General features: G+C 46.7%; 1 protein-coding gene across 1 annotated transcript in view; it reads left to right on the top strand.

Moving 5' to 3' along the window:
- Positions 1 to 25,342, top strand: part of si (sucrase-isomaltase) — an 85,453-nt gene that overhangs the window by 35,603 nt on the left and 24,508 nt on the right. Inside the window, exons 25-31 of the mRNA XM_067389930.1 lie at positions 1,139 to 1,282; positions 1,435 to 1,629; positions 9,214 to 9,368; positions 17,422 to 17,590; positions 20,099 to 20,195; positions 24,293 to 24,405; positions 24,721 to 24,846. Coding sequence (XP_067246031.1) covers positions 1,139 to 1,282; positions 1,435 to 1,629; positions 9,214 to 9,368; positions 17,422 to 17,590; positions 20,099 to 20,195; positions 24,293 to 24,405; positions 24,721 to 24,846 — 999 coding nt within the window. The remainder of the gene's footprint in view (positions 1 to 1,138; positions 1,283 to 1,434; positions 1,630 to 9,213; positions 9,369 to 17,421; positions 17,591 to 20,098; positions 20,196 to 24,292; positions 24,406 to 24,720; positions 24,847 to 25,342) is intronic.

Here is a 25,342-nt window from a genome sequence, read left to right on the forward strand (position 1 = left end):
TAATAATATTTGACTCGATGTGACTTATTTTGATTGACAATAGGATATTTAACACATTACTATCTATCTATCTATCTATCTATCTATCTATCTATCTATCTATCTATCTATCTATCTATCTATCTATCTATCTATCTATCTATCTATCTATCTATCTATCTATCTATCTATCTATCTATCTATCTATCTATCTATCTATCTATCTATCTATCTATCTATCTATCTATCTATCTATCTATCTATCTATCTATCTATCTATCTATCTATCTATCTATCTATCTATCTATCATCTATCGTCTAATCTAAAGCCACTTTTCTTTTTTACTTAAAACAATTTAAATATAGTACAACAAATACCACCATGAAGTATAAATAACAACTGTATTTTCCACACTTTTCCAATGAAAGTAATCATTTACATAGTAGTGAGAATATTATAAGAATAATATAAGAATATTTTTGCTTTACAGTTATAAATAATACCACATTACTATTACCACATGATCAAATAATTCCATTAAAAGCCAAGGTTTCCCCAATAAAAAAGACCTATGAAAATAGCTGTCCTTCAAAGGGCTTTACAGAATTCTTATAATTTGACATTCATAGAATATATCTAAATGAAGTGAAAAAATGTAAAAAACAAGACAAAAACACAACGACGTAACGTAGAGTAGTTAGGACTTTAAGTCAGTCCAACAAACTGCATCCACAAAATAGAGCCTGACTTCTGTTTAATACGGAGCAGGATTCCCTAGGGTACCAAGAGAGGCCATGTCATTCCATGTGAATGTCCAGGGATGCTCACAGACCAGTGATTGAATTTGTCAGGGCTCTTAAAAGCACATACATATTAGGCTATGATGAAGGGCATTGCTTTTATCCCAGAGCTCAAGGTCTTGGAATGACAACACAAGGACGTGCAGACTTCAGTCTTAAACTACACATGACACATTAATGTCAGCTGTAATTTATGGCATATCCAGCAAGTAACACAAAGAGACTTTGTAAAACGCAACAGTATTTGTCATTCGTATCTTTTAACTAGAGGTGTCAATGGCGCCGGCAAGGATTTTGAAGTGAATACACCTCCTCTCTTTTGTGTGATATAAATCATTGGGTGTTTGTGGTCTGCTAGGTGATCCATCTGACAAATTTGGAGTTGGAGCTTGGGAAGAATTATACAGTCCAATGGGAGGCCACACCCTCTGGAAATTTCGATTGCTACCCTGAAGATGACGTCGATGAGGCCAAATGCAAAGCTCGTGGCTGCATCTGGGAGGTCAGCGAGAGAAGATATTCAATATTTAACCCTATTGTTTTAAAAAAGACTGATTGGTCTGTATACAGAAAGATTTCCTGTTACAGCTGTGAATTTGTACTTTTGCTGCATTTGCTGTAATGTAAATACTCTGTTTTTATTCTCTTTTGTAGCCTTTAAGTATTCCCAGTTGTTATTACGCGGAGACCCATGGCTACATCGCCAGCAATGTGGTTCAGTCGGAAAGTGGCATCAGTCTAGATATCGACCGCAATACAGAATTCCAAAGTCAGCGTTCTCTATCTCGAGACATCAACAAGCTCCGTGTGGAAATCACATACCTTAGTGAACACAGCCTACGTTGGAAGGTAAAACCAAGACAATGACTAAACTACGGAAGAGGATTAGGGCCAAGCAATAATAAAAAAATAAAACCATCTCAAGATTAAAGTTGTTAAATTTCGAGAAAAAACTCGTTAAATTTTGAGAAAAAAGTCGAAATAAAATGTTGAGAATTAACTCATTAAATTACGAGAAAAAACTCGTAAAATTTTGAGAAAAAGGTTGAGATAAAATGTTGAGAATAAACTCATTAAATTACGAGAAAATAACTTGTTAAATTTCGAGAAAAAAGTCGAGATAAATTACGAGAAAAGTCATTAAATTACGAGAACAAATTTGTTAAATTACGAGAATAAATTCGTTAATTTAATTACTTTATTCTCAACATTTTATCTCAACTTTTTTCTCGAAATGTAACAAGTTTTTTTCTCGTAATTTAACGAGTTTATTCTCAACTTTTTATCTCGACTTTTTTCTTAAAATTTAATGAGTTTTTTCTCGTAATTTAACAATTTATATACAGTTGGGACATATAAATCAAGAATATGTTGTTTGTTATTCAGTTGACAAAAGTACAAAGAACATTTTTTTCTCTGAATTTTAACGAGTTTGTTCTCGTAATTTAACAACTTTTTTCTCGTAATTGAATGACTTTATTCTCAACATTTTATCTCGACTTTTTTCTCGAAATTAAACAACTTGTATACAGTTGGGACATATAAATCATGTCATGATCACTAGTGAGAGTGCCCTAGTCAGCCACTAGAGGGCACTCCATCCTGGACTCTTGTTTTCACCCCTTGGACTACAATTCCCATACTCACCCCTGGACTCATTATCCCATTCATTGCACTCAGCTGTTTTGTGTTTCATCATTAGTGTCTGTCTACTTATACTCAGTTGTGTCTGTCCTTGGTTGTGGTTTGTTGTATTTTGTTACGTGCACTTTTGTTTTCTCTGGCTTTCTGTATTGGACTGTTTTTGTGGAGTTTAACCTTTGTCTGTGCTCTGGATTACATGCTTGGAGTTCCCTTTCAGTCGGTCACGTTCGACGTACGTCAGTAGTGACCGACGAATTGGGATATCGCTTAGAGAGCCCTATCATCTTCGTGTAAACTAAAACAAGCCAATGGAATTGGCGTGCGATATTTGCATAATGCGCACCGCCCCCGACAGGTGTATATAAATAGGAAGCAGATGCAATCGCACTCTGTCTTTCGCTTCGGAGCCATTCACTGGTGTCCTGTTTTAGAAGACTCCTTTCTTCGTTTGTTTTATTCTAAAACATTGCCTCAGAAGAGGATTTACAGCGAGCTTTCAGTGCTGGTGAAAGGGCACGTTCAGCGAGGTCGCGAGTCTCCGAGGAGCTGAGCTATAAGCTCGAAAACTGCTGTTTTCACAGCAACACAAAGAGCGTGTGCGTGTGTAGCGATTTGGGCCGGTTCCTCGGTGTGTCAGGGAGTGGTGTACCTGACACATCGCGTCGCTCCCTGGGTGCTTCAGCACGAGTGAGTTGACTTCCCCTTCTAAAAGAGCTTTACAGACGAACCCTGACAGTATGTCATTTCGTCTGTGCGTTAATGGGTGCGGTCGTTCCCTGGTCCCTGCTGATGGGCACAATCGTTGCATCTCGTGTTTGGGCATTCTGCACGCTGAAGCAGCTTTTGTGGATGGTTCATGTTCCCATTGCGGGAACATGACTATCGCGATGCTGAGGTCGAGACTCTCCTTCCTGAAGTCTCAGGAAGCGGGGGTCCCCTCTCCTATGCCGCGTACGACCGTTTTTTCCGGCCCCAGGAACCGGAATGACGGTACGGCGCTGTATAGGAAGGGTGACCGGAGGATTACGGTCAGGGCTTCCCCGCCGAGCGGAAACGCTCCTCGGGCCCCTGCCGCCTCATCAGCACCGCAACCCATCGTGCCACCGTTGGTTTCCGCTGGGCCCTCTATGGACTGTCCAGCCGTTACCTTTGGTGTGCCGGCGGCGGATCAGATGTCGATCGCTGCATCGGAAGGTGAGCCTGAGTCCTCGGGGGAGGATTCGGACGCGCTGCCGCCCGGGACGGTAGCGTTGCCCGAGTCGGATCCCGAGCTTACGGCTGTGCTCTCCCGGGCCGCCTTGTGCGTCGGGCTTGAGTGGAACCCTCCACCCTGTCCCGGCCCATCTCGGTTGGACGATTGGTACTTGGCGGGGGGTCACGCTGGTCAAATCCAGCGTCCCCCCAATGCCTTTCTTCCCGGAAGTACACGATGAGGTGACCAGGTCTTGGCAAGCTCCGCTTGGGGCTCGTACAGGGCCTGGTCCCTCGTCCGCCTTCACCTCCCTGGACGGCGGGCTAGCCAGGGGGTACGCGAAGATCCCGCCAGTCGAGCGGTCTGTTGCGACGCAGTTGTGTCCAACGGCCGCTGGCTGGTGCGGTGAGCCGCGTCTCCCGTCCCAGGCCTGTGAATTCTCAGCCGGTCTGACTGAGAAAGCTTACAGTGCCTGTGGGCAGGCTGCCTCTGCCCTGCACACGGTGGCCCTTTTGCAGGTCTATCAGGCAAAAGCGCTGTCGCAGATGCCCCAGGAAGGTCCTGACCAACAGCTGCTTGGGGAGCTGCGCGCTGCCACTGACCTTGCCCTCCGGGCAACGAAAGTGACAGCGCGTTCTGTTGGCCAGGCGATGTCTACTCTGGTAGCCCAGCAACGCCACCTCTGGCTGACCTTGGCAGACATGAGGGAGACCGACAAACATCGGTTCCTGGATTCCCCCGTGTCTCCGGTCGGCCTTTTCGGCGACGCGGTGGAGAGCTGTGCCCAACAGTCCTCCGCTGCACAGAAGCAGGCTGAGGCTATCAGACATGTCATGCCACGGCGGTCCGCTGCTGCCTCCACCCAGCCGCCCGTGGCTCAGCCTCAGCCCGCTCGTCGCCGAGGGCGCCCGCCTGCGTCTTCCTCCGCCCCTGCTAAGTTGGCAAAGCAGCAGCCTACACCAGCCAAACAGCAGGGTGCCGGGCGCGGACGTGGTGCCCAGCCCGTCTCTGCCAGCCAGGTGGCAAGCGGTCGGGGAAAACTCGGCCCTGAGACGGGCGACCTGGAGCGGAAGGTTCCTGCCCTTTGGGAGAGTATTCCATCTGCTCTCCCACCCCCGGAGGAGGGCCGCGGGGGATTTTGTGGCGGCTGTCCATCTACCGCCGCTGGCTCTCCGGAGTCCAGCGGTACCCACTTTGCCACAAAAGGAGCAGTTTCCTCAAACTCCAGGTCACAACAGGGGGTGTCTGCCAGTGTGCCAGGCTCCGCCTCGCTGCTGTCAGCTCCCTCCCCATTCGCCAGCAGGTGGCAGTGTGATGGTGCAGACCGCGTCCCGTGCGCCGTCTCCCATGCACACTGCTGCCTCGCAGAGTCTGACCCCACTCCGGGCCGCCCCCAAGCTGTCCGGGTCGGGTCCCCTCTCTGCCTTGCTGCCCCACCCCGGTGCGTCTGTGGTGCCTTTGGTCCTGCTGGCTCAGTGTCTGGAAGCATGGAGCACGCTCCCCAGCCTGTCCAGTTGGCTCATTCGTACTATCAGACTCGGCTATGCGATTCAGTTCGCCCGGCGTCCCCCGGTCTTCAGGGCTGTCCACTTCACTCCGGTGTCGTTGGACAGTGCTCCTGTTCTCCGGGTGGAGATTGCTGTCCTCCTGGCGAAGGGCACAATCAAGCCGGTCCCTCCAGCCGATATGAAGTCGGGGTTTTACAGCCCCTACTTCATTGTACCGTAAGAGGGCGGTGGGCTACGGCCAATCCTGGACCGTCCCCAGGATTGGTTTGCAGCAATAGACCTGAAGGACGCATACTTTCATGTCTCGATTCTGCCTCGACACAGACCCTTCCTAGGTCGGTCTGCGCTCGAGGGTCGGGCATGTCAGTACAAAGTCCTACCCGACATGGTTGTAGCTCCCAACCGGTTGGGTCTTCAGGTCAACTGGGACAAGAGCAAACTCGCCCCCGGGTAGAGGATCTCTTGTTTCGGTCTCGAGCTAGACTCGGTCGCACGGACTGCGCGTCTCACCGAGGTGCGCGTCCAGTCGGTGTTGAACTGCCTGAGCTCGCTCAAGTGCAGGACAGCGGCTCCACTGAAAGATTTTCAGAGGCTCCTGGGGCATATGGCATCTGCAGCCGCGGTAACGCCGCTCGGATTGCTTCATATGAGACCGCTTCAACACTGGCTCCGCGGCTGGGTCCCGAGATGGGCGTGGCAGTGCGGCACGCTCCGTGTCCCCGTGACACCGAGCTGCCGTCGCACCCTTATCCGGTGGTTGGACCCTTCGTTCCTGTGGGCCGGAGTACCCCCCGAACGAGTGTCCAGGCACGCTGTGGTCTCCACAGATGTCTGCCACGGGATGGGGGGCCACGTACAACGGGCATGCAGTGACAGGTCTTTGGACGGGGCCTCAGCTGCATTGGCATACCAATTGCCTCGAGTTGCTAGCGGTTCGTCTTGCGCTGGCCCGCTTCAAGGAGCTGTTGTCAGGCAAGCACGTTCTAGTCCGCTCACTAAGCATTGCGGCCGTTGCGTACACCTACCGTCAAGGTGGTCTACGCTTCCGTCGCATGTTGCAACTCGCCCGCCATCTCTTGTTGTGGAGTCAGAAGGATCTGAGGTCCCTTCGGGCCACTCGTGTCTCAGGTGTGCTCAACCGTGCAGCCGACGAGCTGTCACGGCAGCATCTACTTGCGGGCGAGTGGCGGCTCCACCCCAGGCGGTCCAGCTGATTTGGCAGCGTTTCGGCGAGGCCCAGGTAGTCCTGCTTGCCTCCCCGGAAACTGCCCTCCGCCAGTGGTTTTATTCCCTGACCGGCGGCACGCTCGGCACGGATGCCCTGGCACACAGCTGGCCCCCGGGTCTGCGCAAACATGCGTTTCCCCCAGTGAGCCTTCTCGCACAACTCATGTGCAAGGTCAGGGAGGACGGGGAGCAGGTTCTGTTAGTGGCTCCGTACTGGCCCACTCGGACCTGATTCTCAGACCTCATTCTCCTCGTGACAGCACCTCCCTGGCCGATTCCTCTGAGGAAGGACCCCCTGACTCAGAGACGGGGCACCCTGTGGCACCCGCGTCCCGATCTGTGGAACCTCCACGTGTGGTCCCTGGACGGGATGCGGAGGTTCTGAGTGATCTCCCGCAAGCGGTCGTAGACACCATCACTTCCGCTAGAGCTCCTTCCACTAGGAATCTCTACGCGCTGAAGTGGAACCTGTTCGTCGAATGGTGTGCCTCTCGCCGAGAGGACCCCCGATCATGTTCGGTCGGATCCGTGCTTTCCTTTCTGCAAGATGGGTTGGAGCGAAGGCTGTCTCCCTCCACCCTCAAGGTGTATGTTGCCGCCATTGCCGCACATCACCATGCAGTTGAGGGTAAGTCCCTGGGGAAACACGATCTGATCGTCAGATTCCTGAGGGGGCCAGGAGACTGAATCCTCCTCGCCCTTCCTCCGTACCCTCTTGGGATTTGACCCTGGTTCTCACAGCTCTCCGGGGTCATCCCTTCGAACCTTTGCAATCAGTCGACCTGAAACTAATGTCTCTTAAGACGGTTCTTCTGGTTGCATTGGCTTCCCTGAAGAGGGTAGGGGATCTGCATGCATTTTCGGTCGACGAAACGTGCCTAGAATTCGGGCCCGGTGCTTCTCACGTCATCCTGAGACCCCGGCCTGGATACGTGCCCAAGGTTCCTACCACTCCCTTCAGAGATCAGGTAGTGAACCTGCAAGCGCTGCCCTCGGAGGAGGCAGACCCAGCCCTAGCTTTGCTCTGTCCCGTCCGCGCTCTGCGCGTTTACGTGGACAGAACGCGAAGCTTCAGGACCTCAGATCAGCTCTTCATCTGTTACGGAGGCCAGCAGAAGGGAAAGGCTGTCTCCAAGCAGAGGATGGCCCACTGGATAGTGGATGCCATCGCCTTGGCGTACGAATCCCAGGGCGTGCCTTGCCCGCTCGGGTTGAGAGCCCACTCCACCAGAGGGGTGGCCTCTTCCTGGGCGCTGGCTCATGGCGCCTCACTGACAGATATCTGTAGAGCTGCGGGCTGGGCGACACCTAACACGTTCGCTAGGTTTTATAGCCTACGTGTAGAGCCGGTATCCTCGCGTGTACTCGCATCCACTAGTCGGTAGACGTGTTGTACCCACTCTAAGTGTCGGCTTGCAATGCCATTCCCGCCACTGGCCGGATACGTGCATACTTTCACTCCAGTCGTGTTCCCCGCTTGGTGAACCCTGTCGAGTTCCTCCGCCTCCCCCTTCGGCTCGGACATTGCGGAGTGTCTGATGCCAGGCCTACATCCGTCGCTGACGCTGTCTGTTGGCTGGGGCCCATATGTCGTGACCCCTCTACGTGAGCGGTCCCATATGTGTATTTTCCACGGTTTAAAACTCCCTACGGGCCGAGTCCGTGTCTTTCCCTTAGCAGAGCCAGCTCTGCTGTCACCTGTCAGATGAGTCTCCCCCTAACCAGGTGGAGCCATCCCAGGGACTCCATATGCGTACTGCCCCCCCGGGCCAGTCCATGTGTGTATTCCCACGTAAACTCCTCCCCCATTGGGTAGGTAGTGGTTTCCGCAGCGTCCCTTACGGGTTCGCTTCCCCAGTGTGTCTAGTTTACTTAGTGGGTAGTGGTTAGACAGCAGTAGACTCTCTCGGTGTAAGCTCGCCCCCTTCACCGCCAGCCGGTGCCATGGGCGGCTGAGCTTGTGCTGGGCACTGGAAGGGGTTTCGTAACTGTGGCGCTTTAGTTGGGATCCCAATTCGTCGGTCACTACTGACGTACGTCGAACGTGACCGACTGAAAGGGAACGTCTCGGTTACGTATGTAACCCTCGTTCCCTGAAGGAGGGAACGGAGACGTACGTCCCGTCGCCACAGTTTCTGTACCCTCGCTGTAGTGCGGACACCAGTTGTCTCCTCAGCGAAAAACAGAGTGCGATTGCATCTGCTTCCTATTTATATACACCTGTCGGGGGCGGTGCGCATTATGCAAATATCGCACGCCAATTCCATTGGCTTGTTTTAGTTTACACGAAGATGATAGGGCTCTCTAAGCGATATCCCAATTCGTCGGTCACTACTGACGTACGTCTCCGTTCCCTCCTTCAGGGAACGAGGGTTACATACGTAACCGAGACGTTTCCTGTAATAAACATCGCTGCACTTGGATCTTACCACCTTGTTCTTGTGTGCACCGTGACAAATCAAGAATCTGTTGTTTGTTATTCAGCTGACAAAATTACAAAGAACATTCCCGTAATTTAATGAATTTGTTCTCGTAATTTAACAACTTTTTTCTCCGAATTTTAACGACTTTTTTCTCGTAATTGAATGACTTTAATCTCGAGATGGTTTTATTTTTTTATTATTGCTTGGCCCTAATCCTCTTCCGTACAAAACATACAATTCAAATGCACATATTTGGCAGACTTTAACCAAGCAACCAATATATACTGTACTTTGTTCATGCATTCCCTTGGATATTGAATGCATAACCTTGGTGTAACCATGCTCTATTGTTTGAGCTACAGGATTTTTTTTAATAAGAAAATAAATACATTTAAGACTGAGATTAAGACTAAGATTGATTTTGGTCCTGTTCATCTAGATCTACGACCCAGCCACTGCACGCTATGAAGTCCCCATTCCTCTCAATCTGCCATCCACACCAGAGACAGACGAAGCCAAGAGACTGTATAAGGTCGAAATCAATAACAAGCCATTTGGGATCCGAGTGATCAGAAAAGACACAGCCGAAACTATGTAAGTCCAGAGAGGTTCTTTGGGCAGTATTGTGGTAGTTTTACTATAGTTTATATACAGTTGGGACATATAAATCAAAAATCTGTTGTTTGTTATTCAGCTGACAAAGGTACAAAGAACTTTTTTTTTTTCAATGACCAACTTAGGTGTGTTTTGCAAATATAAACAAATGAAGAGTTTCGTTGCAAAACGAGATAAATCCATTTTTTTAATTTTTCAAAAATCTTGTTTTTTGGTTGTGCATTCCAATTAATATCAATTCAACTGCAGTTGGTTTGTTTTGATTTAAACCTTCATAACTTAAAAAATACAGCTAAGTAGCACCATAAAACAAAATAATAACATGATAACATAATAAACATGTTTTGACAAAAATGTTAAAAACAGATTTATCTCGTTTTGCAACGAAACTCTTCAAATATTGATTTTGATGGCTGCAACAAACTCCAAAAGAAGTTGGGACAGAGGCATGTTTAACTCTGTGTCACATCACCTTTACTTTCAGTTACACTTTTTAAATATTTGGGAATTGATGATACTAATTTTTGCAGTGTTTCAAGTGGAATTCTTTCCAATCTTACCTGATACAAGACAGTTTGTGGTTGGCGTTGTCTGATTCTCCTTTCCCATTCTCAATAAATGCCTCCACGTCATACATATGCGAGTCACCCATTCCGTTTGTGCTGATGCACCCCCATACCATGACAGATGTTTGCTCTCGCACCTTTTGCTGTTTAAAAAGTCTAGCTGGTCCCTTTTGTCTTTGGGACTGAGAACTTGATGTCCATATTTCCCAAAAACAAGCTAAAACGTGGACTCATCTGACCACAGCGCACATTTCCACTGTCTTTTAGACCATCTGAGATGAGCTCACGCCCAGGGAACTTGGCAGCATCTGTGCATAGAATTGATGAATAGTTTTCTCCTTCCAAAACAGAGATTCAAGTTGCATTCCTTGATGCAGCAGCAGACTGTGTTAAGTGACAACGGTTTTCCAAAATACTCCCAAGCCCATGTGGCTATTTTTTAACACAGTAGTATGACGGTTTCTCATGCAATGCCATCTGAGAGCTCGAAGGTCATGCACATTCAACAGAGGTTTACTGCCTTGCCCTACACGGCCGGAGATTTCTCTGGATTTCATGAATCTTTTCATAATATTTTGTATGCTAGATACTGAAAGACCTAAATTCTTTGCAATTTTGCATTGAGAAATGTGATTTTTGAATTGTTTGAGAATTCTCTCATGATATTGTATATATTATATCGCCACAAAGTGGTGAGCCAATACCCATGTTTGCTAGTAAGCCTGATTTTTATACCCCCCCAAAAAAAACCCTCACCTATTACCAATTCACCTGCTTATTGTAGACTCACAGTTTAACCATATTTTATAACCTTTTCACTTTTATTTTGCCTCTGTCCCAACTATTTTGGAGTGTGTTGCATCCATAAAAATCTAAATTTCTTTATATTTACAAAATACAGTTACCCCTGGTTTACCCCTGGCTTTTCTTAAATAAGCCTTGACATATCTTAAAATATGCCCATTAAAATAGTGCTATTGTTTTGTCTCAAGATGCACACCAGTAATGCTTTTTAAAGGTCTAATCCTGACTTAATCCAAGCCCTGTCTGTGAAACTGGGCCTTAACTTGGTCAGTTGAACTTTTGTCAGTAAAATAAAGCTTAAAGAGAATTACCAAATCACAGATTCTGAATTTTATTGCATTTTACAAACTGTCCCAACTTTTCTGTAGATGGGGTTTTATATATATATATATATATATATATATATATATATATATATATATATATATATATATATATATATACCCCATTTCCATAAAAGTTGGGACAGTTTGTAAAATGCAGACACTTTTCCCCAAAATTATCAATTTGTACCAATATATCATGCATTCTCTAGAAAATGAATCCCTGACATTGGTTTTGCTAGCACACTCTTTAGGTTAGATCAGGGGTGTCAAAATCAGTTCCTGGAAGGCCACACTTCGGCAGAATTTAGTTTCAACCCTTATTTAAACCCAGCTAATCAAATCCTTCAGGCTTACCTGAAAACGTCTAGGTTACTAATGTAACCCCCGTTCCCAGAAGGAGGGAACGGAGACGTTACGTCGATACTGACGTAATGGGGTCTCGCTAGGGAGCCCAATCACCTCCAAGGATACAAAACAAGCCAATGGGAATTGGCCTGTGAGATTTACATGCCGGGCCCCTCCCCCGGCATCCGGGTATAAATAGGGCTCATACTCACCTTCATTCATATTTTTGCTGAGGAGCCGAGATAGGTATCTGGCCGCTCAGCGGTGGCACAAAGCTATGGCAAGGGAACGTAACGTCTCCGTTCCCTCCTTCTGGGAACGGGGGTTACATTAGTAACCTAGACGTTCCCATTCAGTCAGTCACGTTCGACGTTACGTCGATACTGACGTAATGGGGTCCCGTGGAAAACGCCATAGCAACTGAACCACGTTACGAGTGTTAGGGAGGCAGGTGCTGGCAGGCTGAGGCGTGCCAAGTGCAAATGCGGCCCATACTCGCAACCCTCCAGCGCCCAGAGTAAGCCCAGGAATGTCTTCCATACCGATGGAACATACACGCAAGTACTGGACCTGGCGCCTGACGCCTCCGCCGCGTCTGGCTGCCGCAGGATGCAGGAGGAACTCCACAGGGTTCGCCGTTACGGGGAACTGAACTGAGGAGCGAAAACAGTGCTCGCATTCCCTCTCCCGAGGGAAATGGCACAGCAAGCGAACACCCATGGCTAACTACGAGTAGAAAGCACACGGGTGGACACCGGTTCCACTCGGAGGTTATAATACCTCGCGAATGTGTTTGGTGTCGCCCAGCCTGCAGCTCTGCAGATGTCCGCAACAGAGGCGCCGTGCGCCAACGCCCAGGAGGAAGCAAAACCCAGAGTGGAGTGAGCTCGCAACCCGAGAGGGCACGGTTGCCTTGGAACTGGTACGCCAAGGCGACGGCATCCACTATCCAGTGGGCCAACCTCTGTTTGGAGACAGCCTTTCCCTTCTGCTGACTTCCAAAACAGACAAAGAGCTGCTCAGAGCTTCTAAAGCTCTGCGTGCGGTCCACGTAAACGCGCAGAGCACGAACGGGACACAGCAACGCAAGGGCTGGGTCTGCCTCCTCCGGGGGCAGTGCTTGCAGGTTCACCACCTGGTCCCTGAAGGGAGTGGTGGGAACCTTGGGCACATATCCAGGCCGGGGTCTCAAGATGACTTGAGAGTAGTCCGGCCCGAATTCCAGGCACGAATCGCTGACCGAAAATGCTTGCAGGTCCCCAACCCTCTTGAAGGAGGCGAGCGCGGTCAGGAGCACTGTCTTAAGAGACAGATGTTTCAGCTCGACTGACTCAAGGGGCTCGAAGGGAGCTCCCCGAAGGCCCAAGAGGGCGATGGAGAGATCCCAGGAGGGAATGAGGCGAGGCCTAGGGGGATTCAACCTCCTGGCGCCTCTGAGGAACCTGATGATCAGGTCGTGCTTCCCTAGTGACTTGCCGTCGAGCACATCGTGATGTGCTGCGATGGCGGCCACATAGACCTTCAGGGTGGAAGGGGACAGCCTCCGTTCCAAACCCTCTTGAAGGAAGGAAAGCACAACACCGACCGGGCATTTCCGGGGGTCCTCCCTGCGGGAGGAACACCACTGAGCGAACAGACTCCACTTCAAAGCGTAAGCGCGCCTCGTCGAGGGGGCTCGGGCTGAAGTGATGGTGTCGACTACCGCGGGCGGTAGGCCACTCAAGTCTGCCGCGTCCCGTCCAGGAACCACACGTGGAGGTTCCAGAGGTCGGGACGTGGGTGCCATATGGTGCCCTGCCCCTGAGAGAGGAGATCCTGCCTCAGGGGAATGCGCCAGGGATGGGCTGTCGCGAGGAGCATGAGTTCCGGGAACCAGGTCCGGTTGGGCCAGTACGGCGCAACTAGCAAGACCTGCTCCTCGTCCTCCCTGACCTTGCACAGTGTCTGTGCAAGGAGGCTCACTGGGGGAAACGCATACTTGCGTAGGCCCCGGGGCCAGCTGTGTGCCAGTGCATCCGTGCCGAGGGTCCCCTCGGTCAGCGAATAAAACAACTGGCAATGGGCGGATTCCAGAGAAGCGAACAGGTCCACCTGTGCTTCCCCGAACCGGCTCCATAACAGCTGGACAACCTGGGGGTGGAGTCTCCATTCCCCCGGGAGTGTGAGCTGTCGTGAGAGCGCGTCGGCCGCACGATTGAGCTCGCCCGGGATGTAGGAGGCGCGCAGCGACCTGAGTCGGCGCTGACTCCACAGAAGGAGATGGCGGGCGAGTTGCGACATGCGTCGGGAGCGTAGACCACCCTGGTGGTTGATATACGCTACCGCCGATGTGTTGTCCGACCGGACCAGTACATGCTTGCCCTGCAGCAGCGGTCGAAACCGGCGCAGCGCAAGGAGTACTGCCGGCAACTCGAGGCAGTTGATATGCCAATGGCGATGGGATCCCGTCCAGGACCCCGACGCCGACTGGCCACTGCATATGGCACCCCAGCCGGTGGCAGAGGCATCTGTTGTGACAACCACATGCCTGGACACTTGCACTAGGGGCACCCCGGCCCGTAGAAAAGCAATGTCCGACCACGGGCTGAATGTGTGGCGGCAACTCGGTGTGATGACCACACGGAGTGAGCCACGGTGCCATGCCCACCTCGGGACCCGGTCGTGCAGCCAGTGCTGAAGCGGTCTCATATGAAGCAATCCGAGCGGCGTGACCGCGGCTGCGGATGCCATATGCCCCAGGAGCCTCTGAAATTGTTTCAGTGGGACCGCTGTTTTCCGCGAGAACGAGTTCAGGCAGTTCAGCACCGACTGTGCACGCTCGTTGGTGAGACGTGCTGTCATATTGACCGAGTCCAGCTCCACACCGAGAAAAGAGATGCTCTGCACGGGGCAGAGCTTGCTCTTCTCCCGGTTGACCCGAAGCCCCAACTGGCTGAGGTGCCTGAGCACCAGGTCCCTGTGTTCGCACAACTGCTCTCGTGACTGGGCCAAAATGAGCCAGTCGTCGAGATAGTTGAGGATGCGAACACCCACTTCCCTGAGTGGGGCAAGGGCCCCCTCTGCGACTTTGGTAAAGACGCGAGGAGACAGGGACAGCCCGAAGGGTAGGACCCTGTACTGATATGCCCGCCCCTCGAACGCAAACCGTAGGAACGGTCTGTGTCGAGGAAGGATCGAGACATGAAAGTACGCGTCCTTCAGGTCGATAGCTGCAAACCAATCCTGGGCGCGAACGCACGTGAGAATGTGTTTCACGGTGGGCATCTTGAACGGGAGCCTGTGAAGGGCCCGATTCAAGACACGCAGGTCCAGGATTGGATGTAACCCACCGCCTTTCTTGGGTACTATGAAGTAAGGGCTGTAAAACCCAGACTCCATCTCGGCTGCAGGGACAGGCTCTATTGCGTCCTTCGCCAAGAGAACCGCAAGCTCCGCCCGCTATACCTGGGTGGACGCCTGGCGAACTGAATCGCGTAGCCGAGTCTGACTGTCCGAATGAGCCAACGGGACGGGTTGGGAAGACGTAGCCACGCCTCCAAGCACCGTACGAGTGGAATCATCCGGACAACAGAAGTACCCACGGGGGGGCAGCATGGAGCACTGTGGCCTGACTCGGGAGGCAGTGCGCCCCGAGGTCGAGGCTGTGAGTGGAGTCCACTCACATGGCTCCGAGTGGGCAGGGTGGCGTGGGAAGGCGGTGCATTCCCGGGGCGCCAAGACCCTGCCCGTGGCGAAGGAAGGAACGGCTGAGAGAGAGGGAGCGAAAGCTCGCTCACCCTCAGCGCGGACCTTCTCATATGACCCAGAGTTTTTGGAAATTGCTCTTTTATTGAAAATGTGGGTACCGCTGACCTCGCGGCCAGCGGCGGAACAGAAATAAAACAAAACACAGGATTTTCCCCCGGGCCCACGTGCCGTGACCTTCGTCGCCCGGAGGGCGAGGTCGGTCGCGGCGCGCAGCTCCTGAAGCATTCCTGGGTCAGCACTACCCTCGTGCAGGTCCTTCAGCGCTTTCGCCTGATGGACCTGCAGAATCGCCATGGCGTGCAGGGCAGAAGCCGCCTGTCCAGCAGCTGAGTAAGCCTTGGCCGCGAGAGCGGCCATGGTCTTACCCGCCTTGGACGGGAGACGCGGACGGTTCCGCCAGGTGGCCGCCGATTGCGGGCATAAATGCACCGCAACCGCACGTTCCACCTGTGGAATGTCCACATATCCCCTGGCGGCCCCACCATCGAGGGTAGTGAGAGTGGAGGAGGCAGAGGACCGCAGTCTGGCCGTATGAGGTGCCAGCCAGGTCTTCTGGAGCTCCTCATGCACCTCCGGGAAGAAAGGCACTGGGGCGGGATGCGGTTGGGTGCCGCGCCCCGAACCCAGAAACCAATCATCCAACCGCGAGCGCTTGGGGCAGGGTGGAGGGTTCCACTCAAGCCCGATGCCCGCGGCGGCCCGGGCAAGCATGGCCGTAAGCTCAGAGTCCGCCTCTGACTGAGCCACCACCCCTGAAGGCGGAAGCTCAGAGTCATCGTCAGACTCCGAACCGTTCAGCCCACTCCCCGATGCAGCGATCGACATCCGATCCTCCTCCGGAGCGCCGAAAGTGACGTGGGGCACCCCCGAGGAGGGCCCCGCGACAGCAGTCGGCAGCTCGACGGCACATGGTGCTGTGGAGGAGTGGGAGGTTCGTGGGGACGGACCCGACGAAGTGGCTCCCACTGTAACCCTCAGATCTCCCAGAGCACTAACCGGGCCAGCGGCCGCTACAGCCGCCGGCGTTGGGGTAGTGGCAGAGGGGCCTCTCACTTCTGTTTTAAAGAAGGAGAGGCGCGATCTCAGCACCAACCTGGACATGCCCTCACAGTGAGGGCATGCGCCATCCATGAACGCTGACTCAGCGTGCGGTCTACCCAGACACGTGAGACAGTGATCATGGCCGTCAGAGGAGGTCAGGAAACGACCGCATCCAGAAACACACGGACGAAAAGACATCTTGAAAAAGACGCTGATCGCCCGTGCTTGCTCTTTCAGTATACCTCACCAGCCGAAGCACCCAGGGACGAGTGTGGCACCGTCCTGTGGGCAGCGCGCCGTCACACCCACCGCTGAGCGTGCCTTCCCACCAGCTGGAGAGACTCGAGCAGCCACCAGGAACAAAAAACAGCCAAGTAGCAATTAAAATTGCTGTTTTTAGGATCTTGTCCTATAGCAATTATAATTGCTGTTTTTTGCTCTTTTTGAAATTCGCTCTTCTAAGAGGTGAATGTGCAGATCCGATCCGATCGGCTCCGAAGCAAAAGTATGAATGAAGGTGAGTATGCCGGCCCTATTTATACCCGGATGCCGGGGGAGGGGCCCGGCATGTAAATCTCACAGGCCAATTCCCATTGGCTTGTTTTGTATCCTTGGAGGTGATTGGGCTCCCTAGCGAGACCCCATTACGTCAGTATCGACGTAACGTCGAACGTGACTGACTGAATGGGAACTACAGGTATGTTTGTTGTAGCAGGATTGGAACTTCCTAGCCCTCCGAGAACTGAGTTTGAATGAATAAATGCATGCATTTACATTTTTTTATATATTAAATAAAATGCATTAAATACAAATATATATAATTAATTATATATTAATTATATAAAAAATTATATTATTATTATTTATTTTATATTAATTAAAATGCATGCATATAAAATAATTAGCTAAATGCTATTTAAAACCATTTTAGAAGGAGATTAGCCTGTTCCCAAAGGTATTGCAAAGTTCCCAAAGGTATTGCAGCTGCAAATTAATTGGAGAAAGCAACAAAGAAGCAGTTTTGTAGAGGAGCACAGGAGTTTAGTGCAGAAATAACAGTGCTGATGGTGCACTTTTAGGGTTTTCAGAGAGTTTTAGGACTATAAAAGCACAGTTTGCCTTCTTAATGAAAGGAACTTATTTTTCAGAAGACAAAAACATCTTGAGTGTTTTCAGTGTTTTGTTAAATCTCATTCTCTCTAGATGGAACTCTGCTGTGCCGGGGTTCACATTCTCCGACATGTTCCTTCAGATCTCCACACTCCTCCCATCAAACTATGTCTATGGTTTTGGTGAAACAGAGCACCTCAGCTACAAACATGATCTCAACTTTCACAAATACGGCCTGTTTGCGAAAGACCAGCCTCCAGGGGTGAGTGACAGAAGCACTGGTGATGTTTTAAAAGCCTTTCTGCATGATATGTCATCTGCCCTTTACACATCAGTTACACAGCCGTCCCAAGTGTATAGCTTGGCCCTGATTTAAGGCCACTCAAAGAAGTAATCACAAGCTGTAATCGTTGTGACAGTTCATCTTTGTGAATCTCATGTATCATATTTCAACCCAACATCAAAAGAAAAAAAATATACAAATTTCATATAGATTAATGAGTAGGCCTATAGATTAAATTATAAGTTATGGATTCTGCCTTGCACAGATATAATTGTTTTAATTAAAAATAATTTAATTATAGCATAAAAAATACTACCATGAAGTATCTTTACAGCTGTATTTTATGCACTTTTTTTTTTGTGAATGTGTAGATCAAACATGCACTGAATGGGTTCGAGCGATTATTAGAGTTCAGTGCGACTGTATGTTACTGTAGTTGTCTGCTTGCACAGCTGATTATATCAGATTATTATTTTGTTTGGTTTTCATATTAAAGTTATTATTAATATCTGTCCTTTTAATGGCTGCATAGAAACCAGGTGTTACATTGCAGAAAAAAAGGGAAGTTATATAATTAATAAAAAAGAAAATGTATATCACCAAGGGCCTCTTGTGTGTGGGTGCGTGCATGTGTGTAGTAACCTTTAAAAAATACCTTTATTCAGCAAGGATGCCTTAGGTTAATCAAAAGTGACAGTAAAACATTTATAATGTTACTATTTCAAATAATGTTGTTCTTTTGAACTTTCCATTAATTACAAAAACCTAACAAAATGTATCAACATTTTCCACAAAAATCACTGTTTTCAACATTGATTTAAAAAAAAAAAAAAAAAGTTGCATCAACAGACCCCAAACTTTTGAACGGTAGTGTATATTTTGCAATTAGCAATATTAGATTGATTTCTGAAGGATCATGTGACACTGAAGACTGGAGTAATGATGCTAAAAAAATCAGCTTTGCCATTACAGGAATTACATTTAAACTATTTTAAAATATAATACATTTATTTAAATTGTAAAAATATTTTGATCTTGAATGAATTGACTCATATAAGTAGGTTTTAAAAAGTGACATACAAAAAGATCTACTCAGTTACGGTGATGTCACCTCTCGGCTGAGGCCTACTAACCTCCCTATTATTGTCAGGGTTATGTTTGGTTTAGTTGTTTTACATGCTGTGTCCAAAACGTGTACATATGAATTTGAATTTACTTCGTAACAGTTAAAAAAGTATGCTCTATATAGTATATGTGTAGTATGAATGAAATTCGGATGGTACTACATGCACTATGTTGTTACTGTCACATGACCTACCAGCATCAGTTGCATCGCTTGACTTCCATTCATAAATCCCCTTCTGTAGCCTCATGGGATACTAAAGTGTCCATTGAATGCATACTTCAGAATCTTAGCAGAAGTAGCAGGTTATCAAGGGGTTTTTCACCAACTGTTTTTGGAATACTGTGTATTCGGATGTACTACTCTTTCATCGTACTGTTTTTCACATACTATTCAATTTTGGACGCAACAATCATTTCTGTGTTTCTTTTTCTTGTGCTTCATTGCAGTTTCTTTCTGTTTCCTTAGTAACTTATTTAGGTCATTGTTTGTTTCTGTAGTTACATATTAGTTTCACCTGTGTCTAGTCAAAGTCCTTTTAAGACAAGTCATTTCACTCGGCGGCCATCTTTGAAACGCCTCTTAGGCATCCAAGTACAGCTCCTATCACTTTGAATGGGGAAACATCAAATTCTCCAAAGCTGTTTGCCAAGCCTTCGATTAAATTTCATTTTGGAAAAATTTTTAAAAAAAAAAAAAAAAAAAAAAAAAACTTGTCATGGATTTATTGCATTTTGGGGAAAAAATAATAATTTTATTTCTTATAATAAATATTTGAAAATCAAAATCTGGATTTGAATTTTTAATGTTATTATAACCTAACGGTGCTATGAAAGTTTGAAACAGAAAATAGTGGTTTTAATCTTGCCACTTTCCTGGTAAAGAAAACACATTTTTACTCAAATAAATCAAAACAGATTTATAGCATTTTGGAACCAAACTCTTCATATAATCCTGTGTTTTCTGTTGTGTTCTCGTTTTTGTTGTTCTCCTACAAATCTCCTTGTATTATCCTTGTTCATTTAAGTCTATTTGAATTTATTACCTGAGTTGTGCGTGTTGGAAAGCCACATTACAGAACGTGACAGTTATTGGTTATCATTCATTCATATTGGACATGTTAACAGCCTTATTCTCTGACTCACTTCATGACACAATGCCCAGAGAAAGAGAAGCAAAAGAAAGCTACATGAAGGAAGAAAGAGAGAGATGTAATTAGTTTAATGAAAACAGAGAGATGGGATTTGCAAGGTTCATTCCTTTAAGCCAAATAAAAATCTCTCATTAACACTTAATTGTCTGTTTAACACTGAGAGCAACTGAAATCGCATCACAAACTCTAATCTCTTTCTCCTCATCTGTAGCATAAGCTGAACAGTTATGGTGTCCATCCGTTCTACATGGGTCTGGAGAAATCAAAAAATGCACATGGTGTCCTCCTACTCAACAGCAATGCCATGGGTGAGTACAACTGCATAAACTAAACATCTGTGTCCACTTGGACCCAAGCCTAAGATGGTTTGCTAGTTTAAACTGGTCAAATTGTTCCTGTTTAAAAGTACTAAGACTAGGCTGATCAGAAAATCAGTTTAGGCTAGTTTATTTATTATTTTTCAGGTGCAGATTAAAAGTAAAATTAGGATTATAGGCTATTTAGACCTAGATTACAATTAAGTAGTTTGATATTCTGTTAAATGGATAGACTATCCCACAGCGCATTGGGATGAATCGAGAGAAACATCCCAAAGTTCCTAACTAAGTTGTTCTTAATGTATTCACCACTGCAATTAAGTTGTAGAAAACATCATTTTATGTGCCCCTCACATTTATCTTTATGTAAAGGGCACTACAGTATGTCCGGGAACAATGGTTTTATTGTATATTTATGAGTCTAAACTCAGCCAGTCGGCCACTGGCTGCATCTTTAGTATTGGAACAAATAAATTTGTCGCTCACCACTTGCTCCAACACTGACTGGAGTTTTTCAGCAGGTCTTAAGGTCGTGATTAGAGCAGGTGCTATTTATCAGACGCGAGAGGCTGTCATTGAGCTTTTGTGTGAGAAACGGTTATGCTTATTGCAGGATTTTGCTTTCACATAATGCTGGTGCTGCAGCAGGGCTTTTAACCGAGTTATGCTCTCAGAAAGTTCTGCATTCAACTGCTGTCTCACAAATGCTCTCACACACATTTTAATTCTTACATAAACACACACGCACAGGCAGTCGAGTAAATGAGCATCCTGAAAACCACAGCAGGAGAATAGCTTTGATGTAGTTCACTTTACCCAGAGAAGTTCAAAGTAGTGCCCTTTTAATTTGAATGCAGATGTGTTTAACACCTCACAGCATACATAATAATGCAGAAATGGACAGTAAAGGAGGTGTAAAGACCTCTGAAATGGTTTGAAGGTTTTCTTGTCTACAGTATGTTGACATATTTCCTTTGTCACCGTGATTTTGCGAAGTAAGGCATATTTTGTTGATCTTGGAACAACATTCCTGTCAGAAAATTTAGTCCTAAGGCTGCGTGTCCACCAACGCATTTTTAGCCAGCTGAAAACACATTTGAGTGCTTCAGAAGCACACCGTTTTTTATTTTTATTTTTTTATTTGAGATGCTTTGTTGCTATGGTACGGAATATCTGCGGCACTGATTTGCAGGTAATTTATTTCAGACTAAAAATGTCGACACAATGTGGAGTACTTGCTATGTATGTTCGGAGACCAGCAATATTAATTTCTCATCCATTTTGTCCCGTTCTCTACTCATTGATGTTATTGCACAGCAAGAATGTTGTGACAGTTGGTCGGTGTTGTATTTGTCCTGCCTCTCCTCCCCCACTGATTGGACAGCTGGCTAAAAAGTGACAGTGATGAGTGCAGCGTTTTACTCAAAGTTGAACATTCTTCAACTCGAGGCGACCGGTAAAAAACGCACTCAGCTCTCAGCGCCTCATTACGCTCTGGGGCCCACATTTGTCAACGGTGCGTACGGACAGATTTGTGCGTAATGAGTGCGTAAGAACAGTTTCATGCAAAGTGTGGGATTCACCAACTTGTACTTATATGTAGAAATGTTTGTAAATATAAGCACACTTCTGAGCATGCTTACACAGATAATCTAGTGGTAGAATAGTGACATTAGTGAATAGTTTCACACATTAATGTTTCAGATCATCAAACAAATTGAAATATGAATCAAAGATAAAACGAATAAACAATATGCAGTTTTTAAATGAAGGTTTTTATTATGAAGGGAAAACAAAATCCAAATCCACATGGCCCTGTGTGAAAAAGTGCTTGCCCCCTAAACCTAATAACTGGTTGGGCCACCCTTAGCAGCAACAACTGCAATCAAGCATTTGTGATGAGTCTGTTGCAATTACTTGCAATGAGTCTGTTTACAGTGCTGTGGAGGAATTTTGGCCCACTTATTTTTGCAGAATTGTTGTAATTCAGCCAGATTGGATTGTAATTCAGATGCCACAGCATCTCAATGGGATTGAGGTCAGGACTTTGACTAGGCCACTCCAAAGTCTTCATTTTGTTTTTCTTCAGCTTTTCAGAGGTGGACTTGCTGGTGTGCTTTGTCCTGCTGCAGAACCAAAGTTCACTTCAGCTTGAGGTCACAAACAGATGGCCGGATATTGTCCTTCAGGATTTTTTGGTAGACAGCAGAATTCATGGTTCCATTTATCACAGCAAGTCTTCCAGGTCCCGAAGCAGCAAAACAGCCCCAGACCATCACACTACCACCACCATATTTTACTGTTGGTATGATGTTCTTTTTCTGAAATGCTGTTACTTTTACGCCAGATGTAATGGGACACACACCTTCAAAAAAGTTCAACTTTTGTCTCGTCAGTCCACAGAGTATTTTCCCAAAAGTCTTGGGGATCATCAAGATGTTTTCTGGCAAAACTGAGACGAGCCTTTATGTTTTTTTTGCTCAGCAGCGGTTTTCGTCTTGGAACTCTGCCATGCAGGCCATTTTTGCCCAGTCTCTTTCTTATGGTGGAGTCATGAACACTGACCTTAACTGAAGCAAGTAAGGCCTGCAGTTCTTTGGATGTTGTTGTGGGACGACTCTTGGATGTGTCGTCGCTGCGCTCTTGGGGTAATTTTGGTTGGCCGGCCACTCCTGGGAAGGTTCACCACTGTTCCATGTTTTTGCCATTTGTGGATAATGGCTCTCACTGTGGTTTGCTGGAGTCCCAAAGCTTTAGAAATGGCTTTATAACCTTTTCCAGACTGATAGATCTCAATTACTTTCTTTCCCATTTGTTCCTGAATTTCTTTGGATCTCAACATGATGTGTAACTTTTGAGGATCTTTTGGTCTACTTCACTTTGTCAGGCAGGTCCTATTTAAGTGATTTCTTGATTGTGAACAGGTGTGGCAGTAATCAGGCCTGGGTGTGGCTAGAGAAACTGAACTCAGGTGTGATAAACCACAGTCAAGTTATGTTTTAACGGCAGTTTTTCACACAGGGCCATGTGGGTTTGGATTTTGTTTTCCCTTCATAATAAAAACCTTAATTTAAAAGCTGTATGTTGTGTTTACTTGTGTTATCTTTGATTAATATTTAAATTTGTTTGATGATCTGAAACATTATAGTGTGACATACAGGAAAAATCAGGAAGGGGGCAAGCACTTTTTAACACCACTGTATAAAACACTCAATTTATTATTTGTCTAGTTTTAAACACAATGCATAGTTGGCATCAAACCCTATAAAAATCAGCTTTGAAAGATGTTTGTCTTAGTGCAATGGCTTATCTTGTGTTATTGGAAGACTTGTCAAACAATGCACTCCGCAGAGAGCGTGTTTTCCAAGATCGTGCTGATCTGCTTGGCGAGAGCACAGAGTGCTCTCTTTGCCATTATTGTGGTGAGAAAAAAACAAAATCATGTGATTTTTAAAGGGAGGTGTTGTCACCATATACAGTATGGTTCATTGGAGGCGTTTGCAAATGCTAATGACCATGAACATGAACAAGCATGGTACAACGTGGTGCTTCCATTGAAAACAATTGGAAAAGTATGCTAGCTGCTGGAAAAAAATGCTTTGGTGGACACACGGCCTAACCCTATCCTGGTAAACCTAACCCAACCGATAACTTATCTTTAAAATCAGAGGGAAATAATTGGTGAATAACACCGATGTACATACACCAAACCCTGGTTGTAAGCCTAAACTTGACATAAACTGTAAACTTGATCTGATTGCTTGATTGGCATGTTGTTCCGAGATCAAACAAAAAAAAAAAAAAGAGAAAAAAATATGTTGATCCAGTAACTTGTACTTGGTGAAATCACTGAAAAAGGAAGACTTAATTGAATTTATAAATAAATAAATAAATAAAAATATTTTTTATCACAATTTTTACAGCAATGGGAATTGACATTATTAACAACATTGTTATAATATTAATAGTAATACAATTATTTTTTGTAATGTGTAGTTGGGTAAAGAAAAAAAAAAAAAAGATCTAGGTCACACATTGAGTCAAAACTGGATGATGTAACATCTTTTTTTGGCTTGTTTTGCTCTTAGATGTGTCCTTCCAGCCTAATCCAGCTTTGACCTACCGCACCATCGGAGGTATCTTGGACTTCTACATGGTGATGGGACCTACTCCAGAAGTTGTGGTTCAGCAGTACACTGAGGTGAGTGTGTGTATATGTGTGTGTGTGTGTGTGTGTGTGGGTGGGTGTGTGTGTTATTCCTGGCTTGATGAGGTTTAGCAGCTGGAGTCTCTCTGCCTCATTGCTCACAGTGTACTCAGTCTAAACACACACACAAAATAACATCCAAAAACTCACATGCATAAATGAAATACATAAATATTTATCTAAAAGAATCTCGCTTGTCACATAGACAGAAGGGGCCATTAGATTCTCTAAAGCCACTTGAATATTTATGTTCTAAAATGTATTTGCATAAAATGTAAAACAATTTTCTCTGTGCATTTTGTCTGACAGATGATTGGCCGTCCGGTTCTTCCAGCCTACTGGTCACTTGGATTCCAGCTTTGTCGCTACGGCTACGCCAATGATACGGAGATCGCAGATCTTTACAAAGACATGAAAGACGCTGGAATTCCTTATGTAAGCAATCTCATCTTTTAGTGTGTGCAGGTGTGTCATTCAGGTTTCCCCTGAATGTAACACAGTGTAGCAGAGTTATGTAACTCTCACTGACCTTCAGAACATTCATTAGAACTTTAGGAATATTACATTTCTCACTGTAAATATCAAGTAATTTCACTGTAATGTGCAACTTGAATGACAACACACAATGTTCTGTGTCCGTTTTAAGACTAAAAAGTGGTACCAGGAGTGTGTTAGTCCTAGTCCTTTTTATTGACAGTTCTTTCTAAGATAAGCATCACTAGTGGGATTTGAATGAACCACTTAACACTATGTATTAAAGTTCATCATGTAGCCTGTCCTGCAGTGTTTGGGTTACTGATAATGAATAAAACTTCCAATGCTCGGCTTGTTTAGAAGTCTGTGAAATTGTGAAAATGGGCACATAAGTAACCACTTAGCAACAGCACACCATCTCACTGTCTGCATTTGCAGTAAAGCAGTTTAAAACCAT

This window comes from Chanodichthys erythropterus, chromosome 7, assembly GCF_024489055.1.
Source record: "Chanodichthys erythropterus isolate Z2021 chromosome 7, ASM2448905v1, whole genome shotgun sequence".
Lineage (NCBI taxonomy): Eukaryota > Metazoa > Chordata > Actinopteri > Cypriniformes > Xenocyprididae > Chanodichthys > Chanodichthys erythropterus.